The sequence below is a fragment of the Lacerta agilis genome, chromosome 12 (assembly GCF_009819535.1).
Source record: "Lacerta agilis isolate rLacAgi1 chromosome 12, rLacAgi1.pri, whole genome shotgun sequence".
NCBI classification, from domain to species: Eukaryota; Metazoa; Chordata; class Lepidosauria; order Squamata; family Lacertidae; genus Lacerta; species Lacerta agilis.
The window spans coordinates 53,989,575-54,012,168 of record NC_046323.1 but is presented as its reverse complement, the minus strand read 5'-3'; the positions used below and the strand labels follow the sequence as shown (position 1 = coordinate 54,012,168).

Here is a 22,594-nt window from a genome sequence, read left to right as displayed (position 1 = left end):
CGTCTCGCGAGTCAACTAAAAACTCGCAAAACCCTTTCGTTTTGCGAGTTTTTCTTTGTGTGAGGCATTCGTCTTGCGGGGTACCACTGTATATAAAAGGATGTCATATAGAGGAGGGAGAAAGGTTGTTTTCTGTTGCTCCAGAGAAGCGGACATGGAGCAATGGATTCAAACTACAAGAAAGAAGATTCCACCTAAACATTAGGAAGAACTTCCTGACAGTGAGAGCTGTTCGACAGTGGGATTTGCTGCCAAGGAGTGTGGTGGAGTCTCCTCCTTTGGAGGTCTTGAAGCAGAGGCTTGACAGCCATCTGTCAGGAATGCTTTGATGGTGTTTCCTGCTTGGCAGGGGGGTTGGACTGTTTCCTCCTCTAAAAACAAGGTGCGCCCTATGGTCCAGTGCGCCCTATGGAGCGAAAAATACGGTAGTTGAGATTGTAGAATTGTAGCATTGGAAGAGGGTTATCTCAAATACCGGCTGCATCTGTACTGGGTTTGAAACTGATTTACATACGGCACGGTTTCTGATTGTTGACGTTTCTGCAGCGAAAGCGCTTCCAGGCATTTTGTGGGAAGGGGTTCCCGCGTGGGATCGGATAAATAAGGTAGCACACCTGCAACTGCGTGCACTTAACAAGCCTGAGAGCCAACCCCGTTTTAATGTTTTTAAAAAATGTCGGGGAGAGGAAGGAGGAGATACCTCCCTCTCAGATTCACAGAGTTGCAGGAGTGGAGCAAAAGAGCCACCCACTAGACCAGCAGGGGCATGAAAACCTCAACCGGCTCCTGCCCTTTGCATTCTAGGAAGCAAAACCCTGAAGCAAAAAGACAGCTTTATTCAGAGTCCCGAAGGAAGCTTTCCCCACCCTTCTGGCATGTTTGTTTTGGAGGGGAGAAACTGAGCTCGACATTGGAGGACAGCTTTTTCCGAGAAGCTCCTCGCATCTTCTTAGCCTAAACGCCACAGCTTTTGTTTCGAATTTCTGCCAGCGAATTATTTAATTTGTTGTTGTTGTTCAGTCGTTCAGTCGTGTCCGACTCTTCGTGACCCCATGGACCAGAGCACGCCAGGCACGCCTATCCCTCACTGCCTCTCGCAGTTTGGCCAAACTCATGCCAGTCACTTCGAGAACACTGTCCAACCATCTCATCCTCTGTCGTCCCCTTCTCCTTGTGCCCTCCATCTTTCCCAACATCAGGGTCTTTTCTAGGGAGTCTTCTTTGAGAATGGATAGGATTGATCTTCTTGCAGTCCATGGGACTCTCAAGAGTCTCCTCCAGCACCATAATTCAAAAGCATCAATTCTACGGCAATCAGCCTTCTTTATGGTCCAGCTCTCACTTCCATACACTACTACTGGGCAAACCATAGCTTTATACGGACCTTTGTCGGCAAGGTGATGTCTTTTAATTGTTGTTGTTGTTGTTCAGTCGTTCAGTCGTGTCCGACTCTTCGTGACCCCATGGACCAGAGCACGCCAGGCACGCCTATCCCTCACTGCCTCTCGCAGTTTGGCCAAACTCATGTTAGTAGCTTCGAGAACACTGTCCAACCATCTCATCCTCTGTCGTCCCCTTCTCCTTGTGCCCTCCATCTTTCCCAACATCAGGGTCTTTTCTAGGGAGTCTTCTCTTCTCATGAGGTGGCCAAAGTACTGGAGCCTCAACTTCAGGATCTGTCCTTCTAGTGAGCACTCAGGGCTGATTTCTTTGAGAATGGATAGGTTTGATCTTCTTGCAGTCCATGGGACTCTCAAGAGTCTCCTCCAGCACCATAATTCAAAAGCATCAATTCTTCGGCGATCAGCCTTCTTTATGGTCCAGCTCTCACTTCCGTACATTACTACTGGGAAAACCATAGCTTTAACTATGCGGACCTTTGTCGGCAAGGTGATGTCTTTGCTTTTTAAGATGCTGTCTAGGTTTGTCATTGCTTTTCTCCCAAGAAGCAGGCGTCTTCTAATTTCGTGACTGCTGTCACCATCTGCAGTGATCATGGAACCCAAGAAAGTGAAATCTCTCACTGCCTCCAGTTCTTCCCCTTCTATTTGCCAGGAGGTGATGGGACCAGTGGCCATGATCTTAGTTTTTTTGATGTTGAGCTTCAGACCATTTTTTGCGCTCTCTTCTTTCACCCTCATTAAAAGGTTCTTTAATTCTTCCTCACTTTCTGCCATCAAGGTAGTATCATCAGCATATCTGAGGTTGTTGATATTTTTTCCGGCAATCTTAATTCCGGTTGGGGATTCATCCAGTCCAGCCTTTCGCATGATGAATTCTGCATATAAGTTAAATAAGCAGGGAGACAATATACAGCCTTGTCGTACTCCTTTCGCAATTTTGAACCAATCAGTTGTTCCATATCCAGTTCTAACTGTAGCTTCTTGTCCCACATAGAGATTTCTCAGGAGACAAATGAGGTGATCCGGCACTCCCATTTCTTTAAGAACTTGCCATAGTTTGCTGTGGTCGACACAGTCAAATGCTTTTGCATAGTCAATGAAGCAGAAGTAGATGTTTTTCTGGAACTCTCTAGCTTTCTCCATAATCCAGCGCATGTTTGCAATTTGGTCTCTGGTTCCTCTGCCCCTTCGAAATCCAGCTTGCACTTCTGGGAGTTCTCGGTCCACATACTGCTTGAGCCTGCCTTGTAGAATTTTAAGCATAACCTTGCTAGCGTGTGAAATGAGTGCAATTGTGCGGTAGTTGGAGCATTCTTTGGCACTGCCCTTCTTTGGGATTGGGATGTAGACTGATCTTCTCCAATCCTCTGGCCACTGCTGAGTTTTCCAAACTTGCTGGCATATTGAGTGTAGCACCTTAACAGCATCCTCTTTTAAAATTTTAAATAGTTCAGCTGGAATATCATCACTTCCACTGGCCTTGTTGTTAGCAAGGTTTTCTAAGGCCCATTTGACTTCACTTTCCAGTATGTCTGGCTCCAGGTCAGCAACCACATTACCTGGGGTGTATGAGACCTCCATATCTTTTTGGTATAATTCCTCTGTGTATTCTTGCCACCTCTTCTTGATGTCTTCTGCTTCTGTTAGGTCCTTTCCACTTTTGTCCTTAATTGTGGTATTCTTTGTACGAAATGTTCCTTTCATATCTCCAATTTTCTTGAATAAATCTCTGGTTTTTCCCATTCTGTTATTTTCCTCTATTTCTTTGCATTGTTCGTTTAGAAAGGCCCTCTTGTCTCTCCTTGCTATTCTTTGGAAATCTGCATTCAATTTCCTGTATCTTTCACTATCTCCCTCGCATTTTGCTTGCCTTCTCTCCACCGCTATTTTTAAGGCCTCATTGGACAGCCACTTTGCTTTCTTGCATTTCATTTTCATTGGGATGGTTTTCATTGCTGCCTCCTGTATAATGTTACGAGCCTCCATCCACAGTTCTTCAGGCACTCTATCCACCAAATCTAAGTCCTTAAACCTGTTTTTCACTTCAACTGTGTATTCATAAGGAATTTGATTTAGATTGTATCTTACTGGCCCAGTGGTTTTTCCTACTTTCTTCAGTCTAAGCTGGAATTTTGCTATAAGAAGCTGATGATCAGAGCCACAGTCAGCTCCAGGTCTTGTTTTTGCTGAGTGTATAGAGCTTCTCCATCTTTGGCTGCAGAGAATATAATCAATCTGATTTCGATGTTGCCCATCTGGTGATGTCCATGTGTAGAGTCGTCTCTTGTGTTGTTGGAAAAGAGTGTTTGTGATGACCAGCTTGTTCTCTTGACAGAACTCTATTAGCCTTTGCCCTGCTTCATTTTGAACTCCAAGGCCAAACTTGCCAGTTGTTCCTTTTATGTCTTGACTCCCTACTTTAGCATTCCAATCCCCTATAATGAGAAGAACATCCTTCTTTGGTGTCATTTCTATAAGGTGTTGTAAGTCTTCATAGAAATGGTCAATTTCAGTTTCTTCAGCACTGGTAGTTGGTGCATAAACTTGGATTACTGTGATGTTGAAAGGTCTGCCTTGGATTCGTATCGAGATCATTCTATCATTTTTGAAATTGCATCCCAGTACAGCTTTCGCCACTCTTTTGTTGACTATGAGGGCCACTCCATTTCTTTTACGGGATTCCTGCCCACAGTAGTAGATATGATAGTCATCCGAACTGAATTCGCCCATTCCTGTCCATTTTAGTTCACTGATGCCTAGGATGTCAATGTTTATTCTTGCCATCTCATTTTTGACCACATCCAGCTTACCAAGGTTCATGGTTCTTACATTCCAGGTTCCTATGCAATACTTTTCTTTGCAGCATTGGACTTTCCTTTCGCTTCCAGGCATATCCACAACTGAGCGTCCTTTCGGCTTTGGCCCAGCCGCTTCATCAGCTCTGAATCTACTTGTACTTGTCCTCCGCTCTTCCCCAGTAGCATGTTGGACGCCTTCCAACCTGAGGGGCTCATCTTCCAGCGTCATAACTTTTATATGCCTGTTGTCTTTGTCCATGGAGTTTTCTTGGCAGGGATACTGGAGTGGGTTGCCAGTTCCTCCTCCAGGTGGATCACGTTTGGTCCAAACTCTCCACTATGACCTGTCCATCTTGGGTGGCCCTGCACGGCATAGCTCATAGCTTCCCTGAGTAATTCAAGCCCCTTCGCCACGACAAGGCAGTGATCCATGAAGGGGATCTTTTAATAACCTGTGGCAATTTAAGGTTTGGAAAAAAGGGTGGCAGAGAGTTGGCGCCGATCGAATCCGAACTCTTAGGTTACACTGGTGAGATCTTGTCAGGAGGTTATAACAAAAGCGCATGAGCAAATGGCACCCGAACATCAAGATATAGCATATTAAGGAAATCTTGGGCCATCTGAAGAGTGAGAGAAGCAGATGCGTTGCAGGGGGTTGGACTGGATGACCCTTGGGTTCCCTTCCAACTCTACAATTCTTTGATTCTATGGAAGCCTGCCTTGATGGGTTGGAGAGCCCCACAGCAGGTGAGCCTCTTTCCCCTTCTTTCCATTGCTGGTCCACCCCCCACCCCACACCCCCGTGGGACTTTCTGCTTTTTTGCCCACAGCCGCCTCTCAGCCCTGAGCGAGCCGAGCAGGAGGAAGCTGTGGTCTCCCTGCGTCCTGTTCGCCTTCTTGCTCAAGAGCAGAAGCTGACAGTTGTGCCTCGCCCTTTGGCAACGGCAGCCATTAGCCGGCAACCCGGAGGAGGGTGGGTGGAGTGGGACCCTCTTGAGTTGAAACCAGCCTTCCCAAACCCTCCCTCTGGGGAACCGGACGCTTCATGGAGAATGAGGTAGGAATCTGCGGTTCTGTGTCCTGATAGCCTACCATAGTTTTAGTAAAGCGCTTCCAGTAAGCAAAGCTTCCCTCTCTCTCTTTATCCCTAAAATGCCCCTCTTACTCTCTTTCGCCTCTGCACATGCTCAGGGGCACCCAGGCTCTCAGCCCTACCTCTCCGTCTTCTGTCTTGTCTGCCCAGCGGTTTTATCCCCTTCCAGTGTCCATCAAACAGTAAGAGCTGTTGGACAGTGGAATTTGCTGCCAAGGAGTGTGGTGGAGTCTCCTTCTTTGGAGGTCTTGAAGCGGAGGCTTGACAGCCGTCTGTCAGGAATGCTTTGATGGTGTTTCCTGCTTGGCAGGGGGGTGGACTGGATGGCCCTGGTGGTCTCTTCCAACTCTAGGATTCTATGAAACCATCTCTCTCTACTACCTCTATTTGGAAAAAAAAACTTTGCACCACGAGCTACTTGGCAAATAAATAAAACAGAACCCCCCCCCACCTTTTATTGGATCACCAGAACTTACCTGTGGGTTTTTTCCACATCTCTGTGCACAGGAGAAAGGGTGCACAGAAGCAGCCAAACCTGCCAAGAGGAAAGATGTGTGGAAATGTTTCTTGAGCTTGTGAGTTGGTGGGTCAGCTCACTACTGAGAAACATTCCCAACCCAACGTCTTCTCTGTGTCTGGCAAGGAATGTTTGTTCATATAATGCCAATCCTGCTCTGACGGCCCTGGCTGCCAGTTAGTTTCCAGACCCAAATCAAAGTGCTGGTTTTGACCTAAAGGTAAAGGGACTCCTGACCATTAGGTCCAGTCGTGTCCGACTCTGGGGTTGGAGGGCTCATCTTGCTTTACTGGCCGAGGGAGCCGGCGTACAGTTTCCGGGTCATGTGGCCAGCATGACTAAGCCGCTTCTGGCGAACCAGTGCAGCGCACGGAAACGCTGTTTACCTTCCCGCCGGAGCGGTACCTATTTATCTAATTGCACTTTGTCGTGCTTTCGAACTGCTAGGTGGGCAGGAGCTGGGACTGAGCAACGGGAGCTCACCCCTTCGCGGGGATTCGAACCGCCAACCTTCTGATCAGCAAGCCCTAGGCCCTGTGGTTTAACACACAGTGCCACCCGCATCCCAGTTTTGACCTATAAAGAGAGCCAGTGTGGTGTAGTGGTTAAGAGTGGTAGACTCATAATCTGGTGAACCAGGTTCGATTCCCCGCTATTCCACATGCAGCTGCTGGGTGACCTTGGACTAGTCACACTTCTCTGAAGTCTCTCAGCCCCACTCACCTCATAGGGTGTTTGTTGGGGAGGAGGAAAAGGAGAACCTTAGCTGCTTTGAGGCTCCTTAGGGTAGTGATAAAGCGGGATATCAAATCCAAACTCTTCTTCTATAAAGCCTTAAAGGGCTTTGTACCGCAATACCTCAAGGACCGCCTCTCTCCAGATGAACTGACCCAGTCCCTGCCATCCTCCTCCAAGGCCCTTTCTCTTGCATCCTCCCCACAAGACGTTCGGGGGGAGGGGGCAAAAGAAGAACAAGGCCTTTTCTGCAGTGGCTCCCCATTTGGAGTGTTCTCTCCCCTGAGAGGTTCATCTGGCACCTCCCATTACAGTGGTACCTCGACTTACGAATTACTCGACATACGAATTTTTCGACTTACGAATGAAAAAAGTGCCCGCACGCCTACAAATTTTTCGACATCCGAAGGACATCCGTTGGCAGTTTTAGATGCAGTTTACTCGACTTACGAATTTTAGATGCAGTTTACTCGACTTACGAATTTTAGATGCGGTTTACTCGACTTACAAATTTTAGATGCACTTTATTCGACTTACGAATTTTTCCGAATTTTTTGTTTCCAATGCGTTCCTATGGGGAAATCGCTTTTTTCGACTTACGAATTTTTTGACCTGCGAATGTGCATTCGGAACGGATTAAATCCGTAAGTCGAGGTACCACTGTATATATTTTTAGGCACCAAGTGAAAATGTTCCTCTTCCGCCAGGCCTTTGGCGGAACATGCCCTTTTAAATGTGTTGTGGAAGAAGAGGTTATTGGTTTGTTTCTGTTCTTCTTTTTATTATGTATTTGGTGTTTTTATATTGCAAGTTTATGTTACGAGCTGTCCTGAGATCTATGGGTGTAGCGTGGTGTACAGATTTAAACGAACAATGAGTTTCTGTTCTCAACAGCTGCTGTATATGTCTTGGGTAATTCAGTGGAGCATCTACTAGAGATTCCAGGGTCTCTTTTTGAGCTGTTCGCCAATAACGTCAACAAGACAGGTGTACCTTTTGTGTGTGGGAGGGGGTAGCTTTTTCCAGTTTTGTACCCATTTTGTTCCAGCTCTGTACCCGTTTTGTGAGCAGCTGGTTCCTCCCATCTCCCCTCCTCACCCCCCCAACTCACTTTGCTCTGTGTTGTTGTTGTTGTTTAGTTGTTCAGTCGTGTCCGACTCTTCGTGACCCCGCGGACCAGAGCACGCCAGGCACCCCTGTCTTCCCGCAGTTTGGTCAGACTCATGTTGGTAGCTTCAAGAACACTGTCCAACCATCTGTCATCCCCTTCTCCTTGTGCCCTCCATCTTTCCCAACATCAGGGTCTTTTCTAGGGAGTCTTCTCTTCTCATGAGGTGGCCAAAGTCTTGGAGCCTCAGCTTCAGGATCTGTCCTTCCAGTGAGCACTCAGGGCTGATTTCTTTAAGGATGGATAGGTTTGATCTTCTTGCAGTCCATGGGACTCTCAAGAGTCTCCTCCAGCACCATAATTCAAAAGCATCCATTCTTCGGCGATCAGTCCTCTTTATGGTCCAGCTCTCGCTTCCATCCATCACTACTGCTTTGCTCTGTATTGCCCGATAATAGCAAGCGTGTCTTCCCGGGTCAGACAGCGGCCACAAAGGCATCCTTGTTGTCCGATTTGAAGGGCTCCCTCGGTGATTGTTGCAGCTAGGCACCGGGATCTGCGGGAGAAGAGGGGCTCTGCAAAGAATGGCAGGCTGAGCCAACCCCCTGGCAGCGCTGGGGTGGCACGGCTACAGTCCCACCCACTTTGGCCAGCATGCCTTGCCCAGGACACCAAGCTGGTCTCATCAGGCCAGATGTGCGTGGCTTCCCCTCAAGAGTGTCGGGGCTGCCTACTTCTGCATTTCTTTACGGAAGGGTGGAGCTGCTTGCAAGCCTGCATTTGCTTTCCTGCAGGGGTGGGGGACCTGTGGCCCTCTGGAGGCTTGCTGAACTGCATCTCCCATCATTCCTGGCCATTGGCCATGTTGCTGGGGATGATGGGAGTTGTAGTTCAGCAACCTCCGGAGCTCCCCTACCCCTGCATTGCTTGCCAGACTCACTCAAAACGGCTTCTGGCCCCTTCAGAGGTAGAATTATATCTCCTGGCTTTCCTCAACCGCTTTTGAATCACAACCACAACACAGCCACCATGACCTAGATTGCAGTCTGAAGAGCACCAGCTTGGGGGAGGCAGAAGTAGTAGCAACCTGGGGCTGCTGACAGACCTCTTTTGTCCATCTGCTTCAGGTTCCCTGCAGGGGAAGGTCTCCACTCTGCAGCCTCCTTCTAGCTATGACAAGACTCGAATCTGCTACTGCAGCTTCTTGCCCTGGCTGCTGATGTTCCTGAGAGCTAGAAGAGCAGAGCAAGCCAAAACCGGGGGGGGGACGGGGACGGGACTATGTGCTATGGGGTCCCTCACGGTTTAATTCCTCCCCCCAGTGTTTATTTTAACACCTACCTTAAATAACTAATAACTAATAATAACAATAATAATACCCCCCCCGCCCACTCTGGGCTACCTTCAGATGTCGTCTAAAAGTCAGATAGTTCTTTATCTCCTTGACATCGTGATGGGAGGGCATTCCACAGGGCAGGCGCCACCACCGAGAAGGCCCTTTGCCTGGTTCCCTGTAACCTCACTTCTCGCAGTGAGGGAACCGCCAGAAGGCCCTCGGAGCTGGACCTCAGTGTCCGGGCAGAACGATGGGGGTGGAGACGCTCCTTCAGTTATACTGGGCCGAGGCCGTTTAGGGCTTTCAAGGTCAGCACCAACACTTTGAATTGTGCTCAAAAATGTACTGGGAGCCAATGTAGGTTTTTCAGAACCGGTTTTATATGGTCTCGGCAGCTGCTCCCAGTCACCTGTCTGGAGGCCGCATTCTGGAATGCATGAGGACACGTCCACCTCTTTTTCTCTTACTAAAATCTAGTTCGGATGAGTATTCTGGTTCCTGGGTGTAGTTATGAGCTGGATGAGGGACAGTAAATTGGAACTCATTCCAGACAAGCCCTGTTCATCTGCCCAGGTTAATGGTGGATGGAGGGAACAGGTTCTTACACAGGTTGTTGTTGTTGTTGGTGGTGGTGGTGGTGGTGGATGGAGGGAACAGGTTCTTACACAGGTTGTTGTTGGTGGTGGTGGTGGTGGTGGATGGAGGGAACAGGTTCTTACACAGGTTGTTGTTGTTGTTGTTGTTGTTTTGTGGGGATGCTCCTTAATCCAACTTTGCCACTGGATGTGCAGGTTGCTACCATGGTGCAGAGTGCCTTTCAGCAGTTTTTGGCTAAGAGAGCTAAACCTTCAGATTAGACCAGGGGTCAGCAAACTTTTTCAGCCGTGGGCCGGTCCACCGTCCCTCAGACCATGTGGTGGGCCGGACTATATTTTGGAGGGGGGGGGAAATGAACGAATTCCTATGCCCCACAAATAACCCAGAGATGCATTTTAAATAAAAGGGCACATTCTACTCACGTAAAAACACCCTGATTCCCGGACTGTCCACGGGCTGGATTTAGAAGGCGAACTGGAGCATTGAACCGCGAGGTGGTCCAGCTTTTGCAGGGTTGTGGCAATGGGCTAGATCACGTTCTGGCTTGTGCCTGTTCTGTCGATTGGGTTCTTCTGAAACTTACTGAAGGCTTGCGCGTAAACCAGCAAAAGTCTGATTACTGAGGAAGAGTGGAAATGACTGTTTGTGCATGCCAGGTCTGCCTGCTCCTGTAATGTGCACGAGGTGGTCTTTGCAGCTGCCCAACGAATACCCTATCATTGCTTGTACATAGGGAACTTGACAAAAATAGCACCGTTGGAAAGACAAGGAACTAATCCGGGGTCAATTTGCCTTTTTAGTGGAGGGGAGGCCAGGCCCAGCCACACCAGAAGCCCATGCTGTTGCTTGGGGTCCTAGCAGCAGCGTCCTTGGTGCCCCAGAATCCCTTGTAGTGTCACAGCCAATGATCTCTGATGTTTCAAGAGATCCAGTCTCCCCTCCCCTTCGATCTTGCAAGGTAGAGCCATGGGGGACGGGCAGCAGGAGACCTGGACCAGTGTGGTTTCCAGCTGGGGTTGGCTGGGGTGAGGGTCGTTAAAGGAAACTACCCTGCTGCCTATAATTCTTTTTTAGCTAATAAAGCCCCGTACCTGGCGGAGAACCAGCCATTCATTTTGGGGGGAAAGTTATATAGGAACAGGTGAATAATGAGCCCTTTCAAAAGCAGGGCGAAGTAGGCTGCTATTAATTTAATGGCTGCTCAGCTCATTGAAACTGGGTACACCGCGCTCCGTTCCACCTCTCTTTTGTTCCTCCTCCATCGAAAAATAGCTGCCTTAATTGATTCACATCTGACAGACAGTGCTGCGCTATGGCACAAGCTCTGTGGGCACATCAGTCAGGGCGGCCAAGTGCTGATCCTAAAGTCTCTCTCTCCTCCCCCCTTCTGCCCCGCAGCCTGGCATAGTGTCCCCTTTCAAGCGTGTCTTCCTGAAAGGCGAAAAGGTGGGTCGGGACAAGAAGACCCAGGAGAAGGTGACAGAGAGGCGGCCGCTGCACACGGTCTCCGTCCCTTTGCCTGACCGGGTGGATCCCGACATCCTCTTGAATGACTACATCGAAAAGGAAGTGAAGGTAACCCCAGCCTCCTCCTCCTCCTCCTGGCTTCGGGTGCTTAGCCGATTTCCCACCTGCAGGGGGCAGCCTGTCCTGTTTCATTGCAGGCGGTGTAGCTGCCCCGCCAAAGACTCACCGGGGTTGTCGTCGTTAATTAAATTTGCATACCGCTCTCTTCATCCGAAAATCCCCAGGCAGTTCGCCACAGAAAAATTAAAAAATGAGAGTGCAAAATGCCTACTAAAACGAAAACAAACCAATAACCTCCATCCCACAAACACATTTTAAAAGCCACAAAATGATAATCAGCCGAACGCCCGGAGGAAGAGAAACGTTTTCGCCTGGCTCCTAAAGGCACCAGGCAAAGCTCCCTGGGGAGAGTATTCCGCAAATAGGTAAAGGTAAAGGAACCCCAGACCATTAAGTCTAGTCACGGACGAGTCTGGGGTTGCGGCGCTCATCTCGCTTTACAGGCCAAGGGAGCAGGCGTACAGCTTCCGGGTCATGTAGCCAGCATGACAAAGCCGCTTCTGGCGAACCAGAGCGGCGCACGGAAATGCCGTTTCCCTTCCCGCCGGAGCGGTACCTATTTATCTACTTACACTTGGACGTGCTTTTGAACTGCTAAGTGGGCAGGAGCAGGGACCGAGCAACGGGAGCTCACCCTGTCATCGCGGGGATTCGAACTGCCGATCTTCCGATCGGCAAGCCCTAGGCTCTGTGGTTTAACCCACAGCGCCACCCGCGTCCCAGTCATTCTGCAAATAATATAAGCTTATTTGATACATTGATTACATGAAGGCCAAGCATATTGCTTCCAATTTACTGGCCCTGCTAGCTAGGGATGATGGGAGTTGTAGTTCCACAACAGCTGGGGACCCAGGTTGGAGAAACACTGGTTTAGGTGGAGCTTTCTGTGTCACACCTGCTCCTTCCTCTGTCATACTCCCCTAAAAGGTGGTCTCCTTTTTTTAAGAGCAGGGCCTTACTCATTCCTGCGAGAAGCATTAGCGGGGTTCTGGGGAGAGGCCTCCTTTTTCCCCGGGGCATCTTGGTGCCTGCTTTCATCTCGCTCTGACAATTCTTCATTGCTTTCCAGTATTTAGGTCAATTAGCATCTGTCCCAGGGTACCTGAATCCCTCCAGCCGAACGGAAGTACTGCATTTGATAGACAATGCAAAGGTGCGTACCAGCTTGTCTTGAGTTTCTCTCTTCCCCCCGTTCTGGCGTGTTACCCTTCTTTGAGAAGCATTTCCACCTGGGGAGAAGATTTCCTAGAATCCTACAAATGCAGAGGGACCACGAGGATCATCTGATCCAACCCCTGCAATGCGGGAATCGTGGGGTTTGAACCCAAGGCCCTGAGAGTCCTGTGCTTTACCAGCTGAGCTATCCCTCATCGTGGTAGTTTAATACCCTGCCTCTTCTTCCCCTCCCGCCTTCGTCCTAGAGGGCTCATAAGCTTCCAGGGCAGCTGACGCAGGAACACGACGCTGTGATCAGCCTCTCCGCCTACAATGTCAAACTGGTGTGGCGGGATGGCGAAGATATCATACTCAGGGTCCCAATCCATGACATCGCGTCGGTTTCCTACATCCGCGACGACTCCTCGCACCTGGTGGTGTTGAAAACAGGTAGGCTGGCGAAGGGATTGCCTTCCAGTTGTTGTTGTTTTTTTGGGGGGGTCTTGCTCAGCGGTACAAATCCCATTAGCCACCCATTCAATTCAGTAGTCTGATTCCGGATAAAGCAGCTTCCTATGCTCCTAATGGACACGGGTGGCACTGTGGGTTAAACCACAGAGCCTAGGGCTTGCCGATCAGAAGGTCGGTGGTTCGAATCCCCGTGATGGGGTGAGCTCCCATTGCTCGGTCCCTGCTGCTGCCAACCTAGCAGTTCGAAAGCACGTCAAAGTGCAAGTAGATAAATAGGTACCGCTCCGGTGGGAAGGTAAACGGCGTTTCCGTGCGCTGCTCTGGTTCGCCAGAAGCGGCTTTGTCATGCTGGCCACATGACCCGGAATCTGTACGCCGGCTCCCTCGGCCTGTAAAGCAAGATGAGTGCTGTAACCCCAGAGTTGTCCACGACTGGACCTAATGGTCAGGGGTCCCTTTACCTTTATGTTCCTAAATGGTGCTTTCCCTACTGTTAAGCAAACGCACAGTGTATCTGAAGAAGTGTGCATGCACACGAAAGCTCATACCAAGAACAAGCTTAGTTGGTCTCTAAGGTGCTACTGGAAGGAAGTTTTTTATTTTTTATTTTGTTTCATTTTCAAAGTTATTTTATTAATAAAAGAAACCAAAGAAAAAAGAGCATAAATAAATACTGTCACAGCAGGTCGAAAGCAGCATAAGGTTGGTCATTACCATTGAGCTCGCCGTTCCAGAACATTACAAAAGAAATACTGTATATTCTGGCTTATAAGACTACTTTTTAATCCAGGAAAATCTTCTCAAAAGTCGGGGGTCGTCTTATACGCCGGGTGGAGAATCTGCAGTTGAGTATATCTCAAACTCTATATTTTAACTGGAATATTTGGGGGTCGTCTTATACGCCCAGTCGTCTTATATGCCAGAAAATACGGTACCCTTTTCCCCCCCAAGGGGGTGGGGTGGGGAGTTAGGCAGAATCATGCAGGCATAACAGCTTGCCTCCTGGTTCCACTAATGGCCTCTGGTTTTTCTCAGCTCAGGACCCCGGGATTTCCCCCAACCAGAGTCTTTGTGCCGAAAGCTTGAAAGCTCTTACGTCAGGGTCTCTCTCGGAGAGCGGAGCGGTTCCTGTCGAAGCTTGTTGCCTGGTGGTCCTGGCTACAGAGAATAAAGTAAGATGTCTCTGCCTCTGTCCCCTCCCCTCCCCTCCCCTCCCCTTCCTCAGGCAAGTCCGTTTTTTGGCAGCAAGACATCCCTTTGCCAGGAAAGATCTTGCCTTCCACCTTGGTGTAGCTATGCAGGTGAAAGAGATGCACTCGGGCTGCGGACTCTGAGTCACATTACGCTCTCTTGTGGTCTAACAAGGCAGCCTTCTCTCGCGGATACATTAAAGCAGGATTTTTCCGACTAGGAAAAACTAGCGTCTGTGGAATGGATGTTTAAACGATCACCTTCCTGCCTGCAGATGTGAAACTTACAGGAACAGAGCATTTTGTTTTATTTGAGAGCTGTGCCCAGTAATAATTCTGTCCACCAGAAATCATTTGTCAGCGGCAACTGGAGATGGTGCCCCTGTCTAGTAGATAGAAATGTTCCAGTATTTTTTCACTTTTCATAGAACACCAGTAAATTTTGCCGCTGCCTAAATTGTTCCTCTGAAGTATTATTATCTGAAGTGTTATCATTACTTTATGAATCACATGCATCTCATGACAATTTGCCGACATACCATAAAAACAGCTGAGACAGTTTTTTAAAAGCGGGGCAAAGCACGACTGAAGGATCTATATATATAAAATCCAAGTGTCTCTGCGTCCAGTCCCTGGGTTTGCGCTACTGCGCATGTGCCCCACGGACAGCCGTTGGGACTTGGAACACAGAGACTCTTCGGGAAAGGTCGGCACGAGGAGAAGGTGGGAGGGAACGAGCAGACGGCGGAGGCTGCAAGCGGAGCTCCAGTAGCGCAGAGAGAGAGGGAGGAGGAGGAGGAGGACGGCAACGGCGACGACTGACGGTGGTTTGGGTGGGTCGGGGCCAGGGAGGCTGGCGCCTGTTGTCGCGAGTCCCGGCTCCGGGTGTCCCGTCAGCTGCCTGCTGGGGCTGAAGCGAGCGGAGCAGGGAGGAGCAGTAGCAGCGGGGGCGCGGGACGGGCAAGGAGGGGGCCGGGTCCGCTGCTCCTCCGCTCCTGCTGCATTGCAGCCTCCCTCCTCCAGCCATCCGTCCCCTTCTCCCTCCCTCCCTCCGCGTCTGGCGCGCTGCACAATGGCGGCTCCCGGCCCCGGCTCTGGCTCCGGCGGGTCTCAGGCGGCGCACACGACAGTCAGCAGCATGCAGGGTAAGGGAAGCGCGCCTGGGGAGGAGCAGCGGCAGCCGGGCCCGAAGCGATGCCCGCGGAGCCTACTGTAGGCCGCGCGGCGCTTCGCTCCCTTCCAACCCTCATCGCCTACCACACGCTCCCCGCCTATGTTCTAGAACATATGTTCTAGCGCCCGTTAGATTAACAGGCATAATAACCACTAGTAGGTTAAAACCCACAGCAAACAAGCGCCTTCCACTCAGCTGGTGGGAAATCTTATTGAAACAAGTACCTAGAAGTGTTCCTTGAAGGCGCAGATATCAGGCACCTGTTGTATCTCAGCAGGGATGCTGTTCTGCAGAAGAGAGGCAGCCTCGCTGAAACCCTTGCTCTGCGTTAACTGTGGAGTGGACTTCTGATACCTTATGGCGAGATTAGGGAGCCTGTGTTTCTCCAGAGATTGCTGGACTCCAACTCCCATCATTGACCATCCCGCCTGGGACTGATGGGAGCCGCAGTCTTCTTTGGCGATCCCTCGTAGCCGAGTAAGATTGTCTTCCATAAACACGGTTTTAACAGTGAGTCCATGATTGACTGTGGAGGCCAATTCTGGACCCACACGTCCTTCCACAGTGGGGACATAGGTTTCCGGGCGGGAGTTGATCATGATGAGGGTTTGCTAAGTGTGCCTTCCTCTTGGCATGTTTCTCCCTTTTGTCCTGAGTTCGAGTGTCTTCAAAGCCCATGACACCTTTGGTAAAGGCTGTTCTCCAACCGGAGCGTTCGCAGGCCAGTGTTTCCCAGTTGTCGGTGTTTATACTACATTTTTAAAGATTTGCCTTGAGAGAGTCTTTAAACCTCTTTTTTTGACCGCCAGCATTACGCTTTCCATTTTGAAGTTGGGAATAGAGTAGTTGCTTTGGAAGACGATGATCAGGCCTCTGCACAACATGACCAGTCCAACGAAATTGATGTTGAAGAATCATTGCTTCGACACGGGTGATCTTTGCTTCTTCCAGTACACTGACATTAGTTCGCTTGTCTTCCCAAGTAATGTGTAAAAATTTTCAGAGACACCATTGCAGTACAGCAACCTCCGGAGGCCAAAGGTCTCCCACTCCTGTTTTAGGAACTTGAAGGAGGAACACAGTTGCAGCAACCTGCTAGGTGTGTAGGGGAAGGCAGTCTCTCAAGTACAGGCGACTCCTCGGGGGTTACATTCCAACCCCCCGCGCACATCAGTGAAGTCGCATAAAATGGGGGTGTCACCTGTATCAGATCAACTGGCATGCAGGGGAGAAGCTTCCCCACACCCCAGAAGGGCAGGCTGCCACCCCACCAGCTCAGCTGACATACAAGAAAGCTTCTTTCCCCATGCGTTGTTCCGCTGCTGCCTTTCTGGCTTGCACGGTGTGCCCAGCTGAAGATGTGGCTGCTGCTGAGCTACCCCGCACATCAGCTGTTGGGCGGGGAGGGGCCTCTCGCTCACAAAGAGACCCTCTTCAGAGCCCGAAGAGGACATCCAAGGTGGTCCCCATTTCCAGATTTCCAGCATATGCACGGTCGCATGCCGCTAGATTGCACGTACCGTGTTTTCACGTGTACAAGATGAGGTTATTTTATTTAAAAATGATGCTAAAAACTTGGGGTTGTCTTGTACAGTAGTGCCCCGCTAGACGAATGCCTCGCTAGACGAAAAATTCGCTAGACGAACGGCATTCGTCTAGCGGAAGCTGCCCCGCAAGACGAAAAAGTCAATTTTTGGCAACCCCTCCCCACCTGAAAAAGCTCAACAAGTCTTGGCGATTTCCCCTGGAACAAAGCTCAGTGACTCTGGGCATTCTCTCCCCATTTTCTCAATTTGGAGTCCCAAAAAAAGTGTCTTATACATGGGGAGGGGGGCGTCTTATACACGGAAAAATACGGTAAATGAGGAGTTACTTGTAACTGGCCAAAAGCCGTTCCATTTGTCTCTCATTGGCCCTAGTCTTGATCCCGAAAAGAGTTTGTTTTGCATGTCTGATGGGCTTAAGATGGGGGAGGTTGGAAGTTCTCCGCTTCTCCCCCAAAGCCCACCCGACCTGCTCCATCCTTCTCCAGGTAACCGCGGAGGAACTCTGCTCGCTTCTCAGCCAAGTCTTCCACATTGTTTACACGGAGTCCACCATCGACTTCCTCGACAGAGCAATATTCGACGGGGCCTCCACGCCAACGCGACACCTCTCCCTGCACAGCGGTAAGAGAAACAGCCGCGGTTTTCTTGGCTTCTGGGGTGTCTCTTGCAAGCGGCTGTTGCAGAGGGGAAGCAAGCAGGCCCGAACCGCTCCAGTTCCACCTGCGCGACTCAGCAATCATGTGATCTCGCTTTTGCCTACCTGGCATCCTCCCAGAGATGATGGGAGTTGTAGTCCAAAGCATGGGGAGGGCGCCCGGTCGCTGTTGGGGTGGGGGTCATTTTTCCCCTGTTTCTTCATGTAATGTAATATATAGAGAAAAGGGGGGGAATAGTTATGTTGTGAACTGCCCTGAGAGCTAAAGATGAAGGGCAGTATACAAAATATAATAATAATAATAATAATAATAATAATAATAATAATAATAATAATAATAATAATATATCCACCGGCAGCAAACTGGGCTGAAGTGGCTTCCGTCTTCTCATCTAGCTTGAACAGAGGAGGCCTTCCATGTAGTGTCTGTCTAGCCCAGATAATTCATTTCATTTTTTCATTTCCCTTTCAATTTGCACACGGCCTTTCTATATTACCATGAGCAAGGCGGTTTACAGCAACAAAATATACAGCAAAGAACACACACCTTATAATAATCTGACCCAATACAAAACGACATAATAAAATGTAACATTGACACAGAATGACTTGTATCGAATAAAGTAGGATTCAGTCATATTGCGGTGTTGGGTCATAAAAACCTTTGACCCAAGTAGTGCTGCTGACCGGCACTGCAATCAATCACCTTTACGATCTTCTCCAGCATCAAATGGCCGCCCATTCACACTCCTCGCTGCGCTCTTAGCCTTCGTCAGTAGCGGAGTAAAACGCAGGATAGGATGGCTTGTTGAGGTCTGCTTCTTCGTGGTGTCTTGAAATAACGGACACCAGTGCTACTAAACTAACGTAGCTTTATTTAGTAGCACACACACAAATGTCCTACAGACTCGAGCTGCATGTCTGCAGCGTTCTCACTCGGACATCAGAAAATACAACAACATCAGTAAGCAGAAAGTCACAGAGTAAGGGGAAAGTGAAACCAAACCTCCCCTTTTCTAGACAGAGGGAAAGTGCCCTTATTACTGTGGGCAAGGCTCCCAGGATCAGAACGCCTCTTGCATCATTAACTCTAAGATGCCCAGAAAACCTGACAAGTCATCTATGAGAATGTCATAGTACACGATAGAATTAACTCTCAAAACATCAGCAAAACAGAAATTCACTATTGCGCCGATCCTGGTCTGACTGCACCGGCTACCAGTTAGTTTCCAGGCCCAATTCAAAGTGCTGGTTTTGACCTGTAAAGCCTTAAACGGCTCAGGAACGCAATACCTCAAAGGCTGCCTCTTCCCATATGAACCTACCCAGACCCGGAGATCATCTTCTGAGGCCCTCCTTCGTGCGCCTCCTCCACTAGAGGTCTGGAGGACAGCAACATGAGAACGGGGCCTTCTCTGCAGTGGCTCCCCATCTGTGGAATGCTCTCCCCAAGGAGGTTCGCCTGGTGCCTTCATTATACACCTTTCGGTGCCAGGCAAAGGCATTCCTCTTTAACCAGGCCTTTGGCAGATTGACATCCTATGTCCTTTTAAAATGTGTTTTTGGGGGGGGGGGTGGAGGGTTATTGATTTTATTTTGGTTATGTATTTTGTGATTTTATTCTGCGAACTGCCCTAAGACCTGCAGGTATAGGGCAGTATATAAGTTCAAGAAAATAAATAAATAAAGAATTACAGTAACTAATTGCCAAACCACAACCAATAAGAACAACTGCAAGTCACAATGCATAAAATACCACAGTACATGCAAAACAGTGTGAAAGGATCAGATTGAGAAGCAAAGACACACGACGTATCCAACTATTAAAAAATACATAAATCCCTAAATGTATTCAGTGGAACCTTGGTTCTCAAACGTAATCTTTTCCGGGAGTCCGTTCGACTTCCGAAACCGTTCGTAAACCAAGGCGCGGCTTCCGATTGGCTGCAGGAAGCTGCTGCAGCCAACTGGAAGCCGTGTCGGACGTTTGGCTTCCGAAAAACATCTGCAAACTTGTTTGGGTTCAACAACTAAGCTGTTCGGGAACCAAGGTACCACTGTCTTGAGAATCTAAGAAGATGCTGCTGGATCAGGCCAATGGCCCATCTAGTCCAGCATCCTCTTCACCCACATGCCTCAATGGGAAGCGCATTACCTAAGCCAGGCAACCAGCATCCACAAGCATTGCTGCCTCCAGCTGACTACTCTGACTGGCAGCAACCCTCCGAGGTCTGGACCTGTTTGTCCTTCCTGTTGCACTCTTAGGGGAATCTGTGTGTGCCCGCTTTGTCCTTCAGGAGGGTTGGCAGCTTTTGATCCCAAGTTTGCTGGCTGTTTGAACCTGCCTCGGGGCCACCACAGGAGAGGCCATGTGCCAGCCAAACCTAGCGTATTTTTCGCGCCATAAGACACACTTTTCCCTCCTGAAAAGTAAGGGGAAATACCTGTGCGTCTTATGGAGCGAATGGTGGTCCCTGGAGCTGAATTGCCCAGGGGCCAAAAGAGGATCATGCCTTTTATTTTACAAAGAGAGAAGGGGGTGTTGAAAGGACCCCGCTCAGCAGCTGATCAGCAAGAGATCGGGAGAGAGATAAGAGTCCCGGCTCCCTTCCTGCCCCGCCCTCTTGCCCAGGCCTCCATTGTTGAATGTGCTGCAGAGGGAGGTTGTTTGTTTCCCCAGCGACATGTGACTGGCTGATTAGATTATCTGTCTGGAAACTGTAGAAAAGGCTCCCTTTCCTTAATTTTTCAGAAATGTGAGTTAAACCTCATAAAAATGGGGCTTTTCCTCTTTGCTTTTCCCCCTTTGCAAAAACAGCTGCAAAACTTTTAGCTGATCCTCAAAAAAAAAACAACTAAAAAATACAAAAAACAGGGCTTTTAGAGGAGGAAAACCAGAAAAATAGTTTTTTTTTCTTGTTTCCTCCTCTAAAAATGAGGTGCGCCCTATGGTCCGGTGCGTCCTATGGAGCGAAAAATGCGGCTTGCCTTTTATAGCTCTTCTCTCCCTCTCCCTCTCCTTCCTTGCAGATGACTCTTCTACAAAAGTGGATGTTAAAGATTCCTACGAAACGGAAGCAAGCACTTTGTGAGTATACTTAGGGCGGCAGGGAAAAATGGGGTGCCTGCAGGACTTTTTTTTCAGCTGGAACTCAGTTCTGACACCTCCCAGGTAGGCACCATTGCTAATATAGCAGAACAAGGGAGGCGTTCATGGTGAGATCCAGCGCCTCTTTTTCTAGAAAAATAGCACTGGGCGTGTGTGTGTATTTATTTCACAAAATCCGTATCTTGCTTAATTGTAAGTCAAACGTCTACTAGGTTCCCAAAGTAGTCGCTGCCGTCCCCTGCGGCATGAGACAATGGAGTGCGCCTCCATTTTTTTATCAAACAGTTCCCCCTCCTCCCAAATCTTCAGCCAAAAAAAAAGGCTTCCAGAACCAGGTAAAAAGGGGGGCAGGTGTCAGTTCAGTCCCGAACCCTCAGGCATACAACCCGACGGACGCAGCACGAAAGGAAAACTGACGGGGAGGGAGGAGGAGATGGAAGGCCCCTCGGCTCAGTGAGGGTGACGCGTGGACCTGTTGTGCATTTCCAGTTCTTTCCCCGAGTCCTTGGAGACCGGTGGCAACTCCCCTTCTTCCTTCTCGGCACAGCCATCTCCCCACGCCAAGGCGGCCAGCGAGAGCGAGCTTAGCACCACCGCGACAGAGCTGCTCCAGGACTATATGATGACGGTAGGGGCAGGGAGGAAGGCTTTCCTCTCCCCGGGGAAATCCTGGTCCCCTTTGGGGGGTGGGGTGGGGACCAAGGGGCTTGTCACACACTTAGCTGGGGGGGGGGGTCATTGGAATCCCTTTCTTTTCCTTAGTGGTGGGAATGCTGTCACCTCCGGTTGGTGCTGGGACTACAACTCCCATCATGCTCCAGTCCACTGGCTGTGCTGGCTGAGGCTGATGGGAGTCCAAGAACATTTTGGGGGTGGCATGGGCCAGGCCTGCCTGCTCCTGCCTGGGGCCCTTCCCAGCCAGCTAGGAGGTGGAGTCTGCAGTTATTGTTGTTTTATTATTTTCTAAATTATTACAAATCCAACCAAATTACTTTAATTTAATACAATTTTCAAAAATCAGGTTTCCCGCTTCTGTTGCAAACATATGCCGACCATTTCCTGCCACAGCTGCATCGTTTCTTATTTAGCGTTCAGTTGTCATTCATCCGTCTTCGTTGGGTCATTCTTGCAGCTGACCGCATTTTCCTCCTTACAAACAGCGTCCCTGTTACATCTTATAAGTATAAAATCAGTTTCATACACATTGTTGTTTCAGACCTGGTGTGCTGGGAGAATTAATTACTATTAATTCCATTGTACAGTTCTTTGCAGTGTTTATCTGGATGGTACAAGGTCACATTCCACTCCTTCCGCTCTCCACCAACTAGCGTACGGGCTGCGGCCATAAATAGCTGACAGAGTACATGTCCAGTCTCCCCCCATTAAAATTCCACTCTGGAGTTCTTCCTCGGCACACAGTTAAAAACAAAAGTCTTTTCTCCAGTTCGGCCTCTGGCCAGATCCATTCGGCAGCCTTCATTCTTGTCCTGCATTGCTCCATCAGACACTAGGAGGTAGAGTCTGAAACAGCTGGAAAACATCTGGGTGGGGACAGCTTTGCTTGAGTGTCAGCAATGTTGGAGGCTGAGAGATGATTCCGTAGCTGTCTTCAAATATGTAAAAGGCTGTCATGTGGTGGGTGCATAGTATCATAGAATTGTAGTGTTGGAAGGGGCCCTCAGGATCATCAAGTCCAACCCCCGCCCCCCAGCAGTGAAGGAATATGCACACGGGGATCAAACCTGCAGCCTTGACGTTAACAGCACCACCGCACTCTGAGGTAGTTCGTTACCAGTGTGGTGTAGTGGTTAAGAGCGGTGGACTTGTAATCTGGTGAACCGGGTTCGATTCCCCACTCCTCCACATGCAGCTGCTGGGTGACCTTGGGCTAGTCACACTTCTCTGAAGTCTCTTAGCCCCACTCACCTCTCAGAGTGTTTGTTGTAGGGGAGGAAGGGAAAAGGAGATTGTTAGCCGCATTGAGACTCCTTAGGGTAGTGATAAAGCGGGATATCAAATCCAAACTCTTCTTACACCGTCTGATAGCTCTTGGCTATCAGAAAGTTCTTCCTAAGTTTTAGCCGGCTGTGAGCTTAACCACTGCCTCACCTCCTGGGAC

General features: G+C 49.3%; 1 protein-coding gene across 2 annotated transcripts in view; it reads left to right on the top strand.

The window, feature by feature from the left end:
• CCM2 (CCM2 scaffold protein) overlaps positions 1–22,594 on the top strand; it is a 48,265-nt gene that overhangs the window by 22,947 nt on the left and 2,724 nt on the right. The window contains exons 1-8 of one of the 2 annotated variants that reach the window (XM_033165642.1): positions 5,232–5,258; positions 10,986–11,162; positions 12,244–12,327; positions 12,596–12,779; positions 13,836–13,972; positions 17,197–17,332; positions 20,397–20,454; positions 20,965–21,103. In XM_033165642.1, coding sequence (XP_033021533.1) covers positions 5,247–5,258; positions 10,986–11,162; positions 12,244–12,327; positions 12,596–12,779; positions 13,836–13,972; positions 17,197–17,332; positions 20,397–20,454; positions 20,965–21,103 — 927 coding nt within the window. In that variant the 5' untranslated portion in view covers positions 5,232–5,246. Of the gene's footprint in view, positions 1–5,231; positions 5,259–10,985; positions 11,163–12,243; positions 12,328–12,595; positions 12,780–13,835; positions 13,973–17,196; positions 17,333–20,396; positions 20,455–20,964; positions 21,104–22,594 lie in introns of those variants that run through there. The other variant, XM_033165641.1, reaches the window with a different exon arrangement.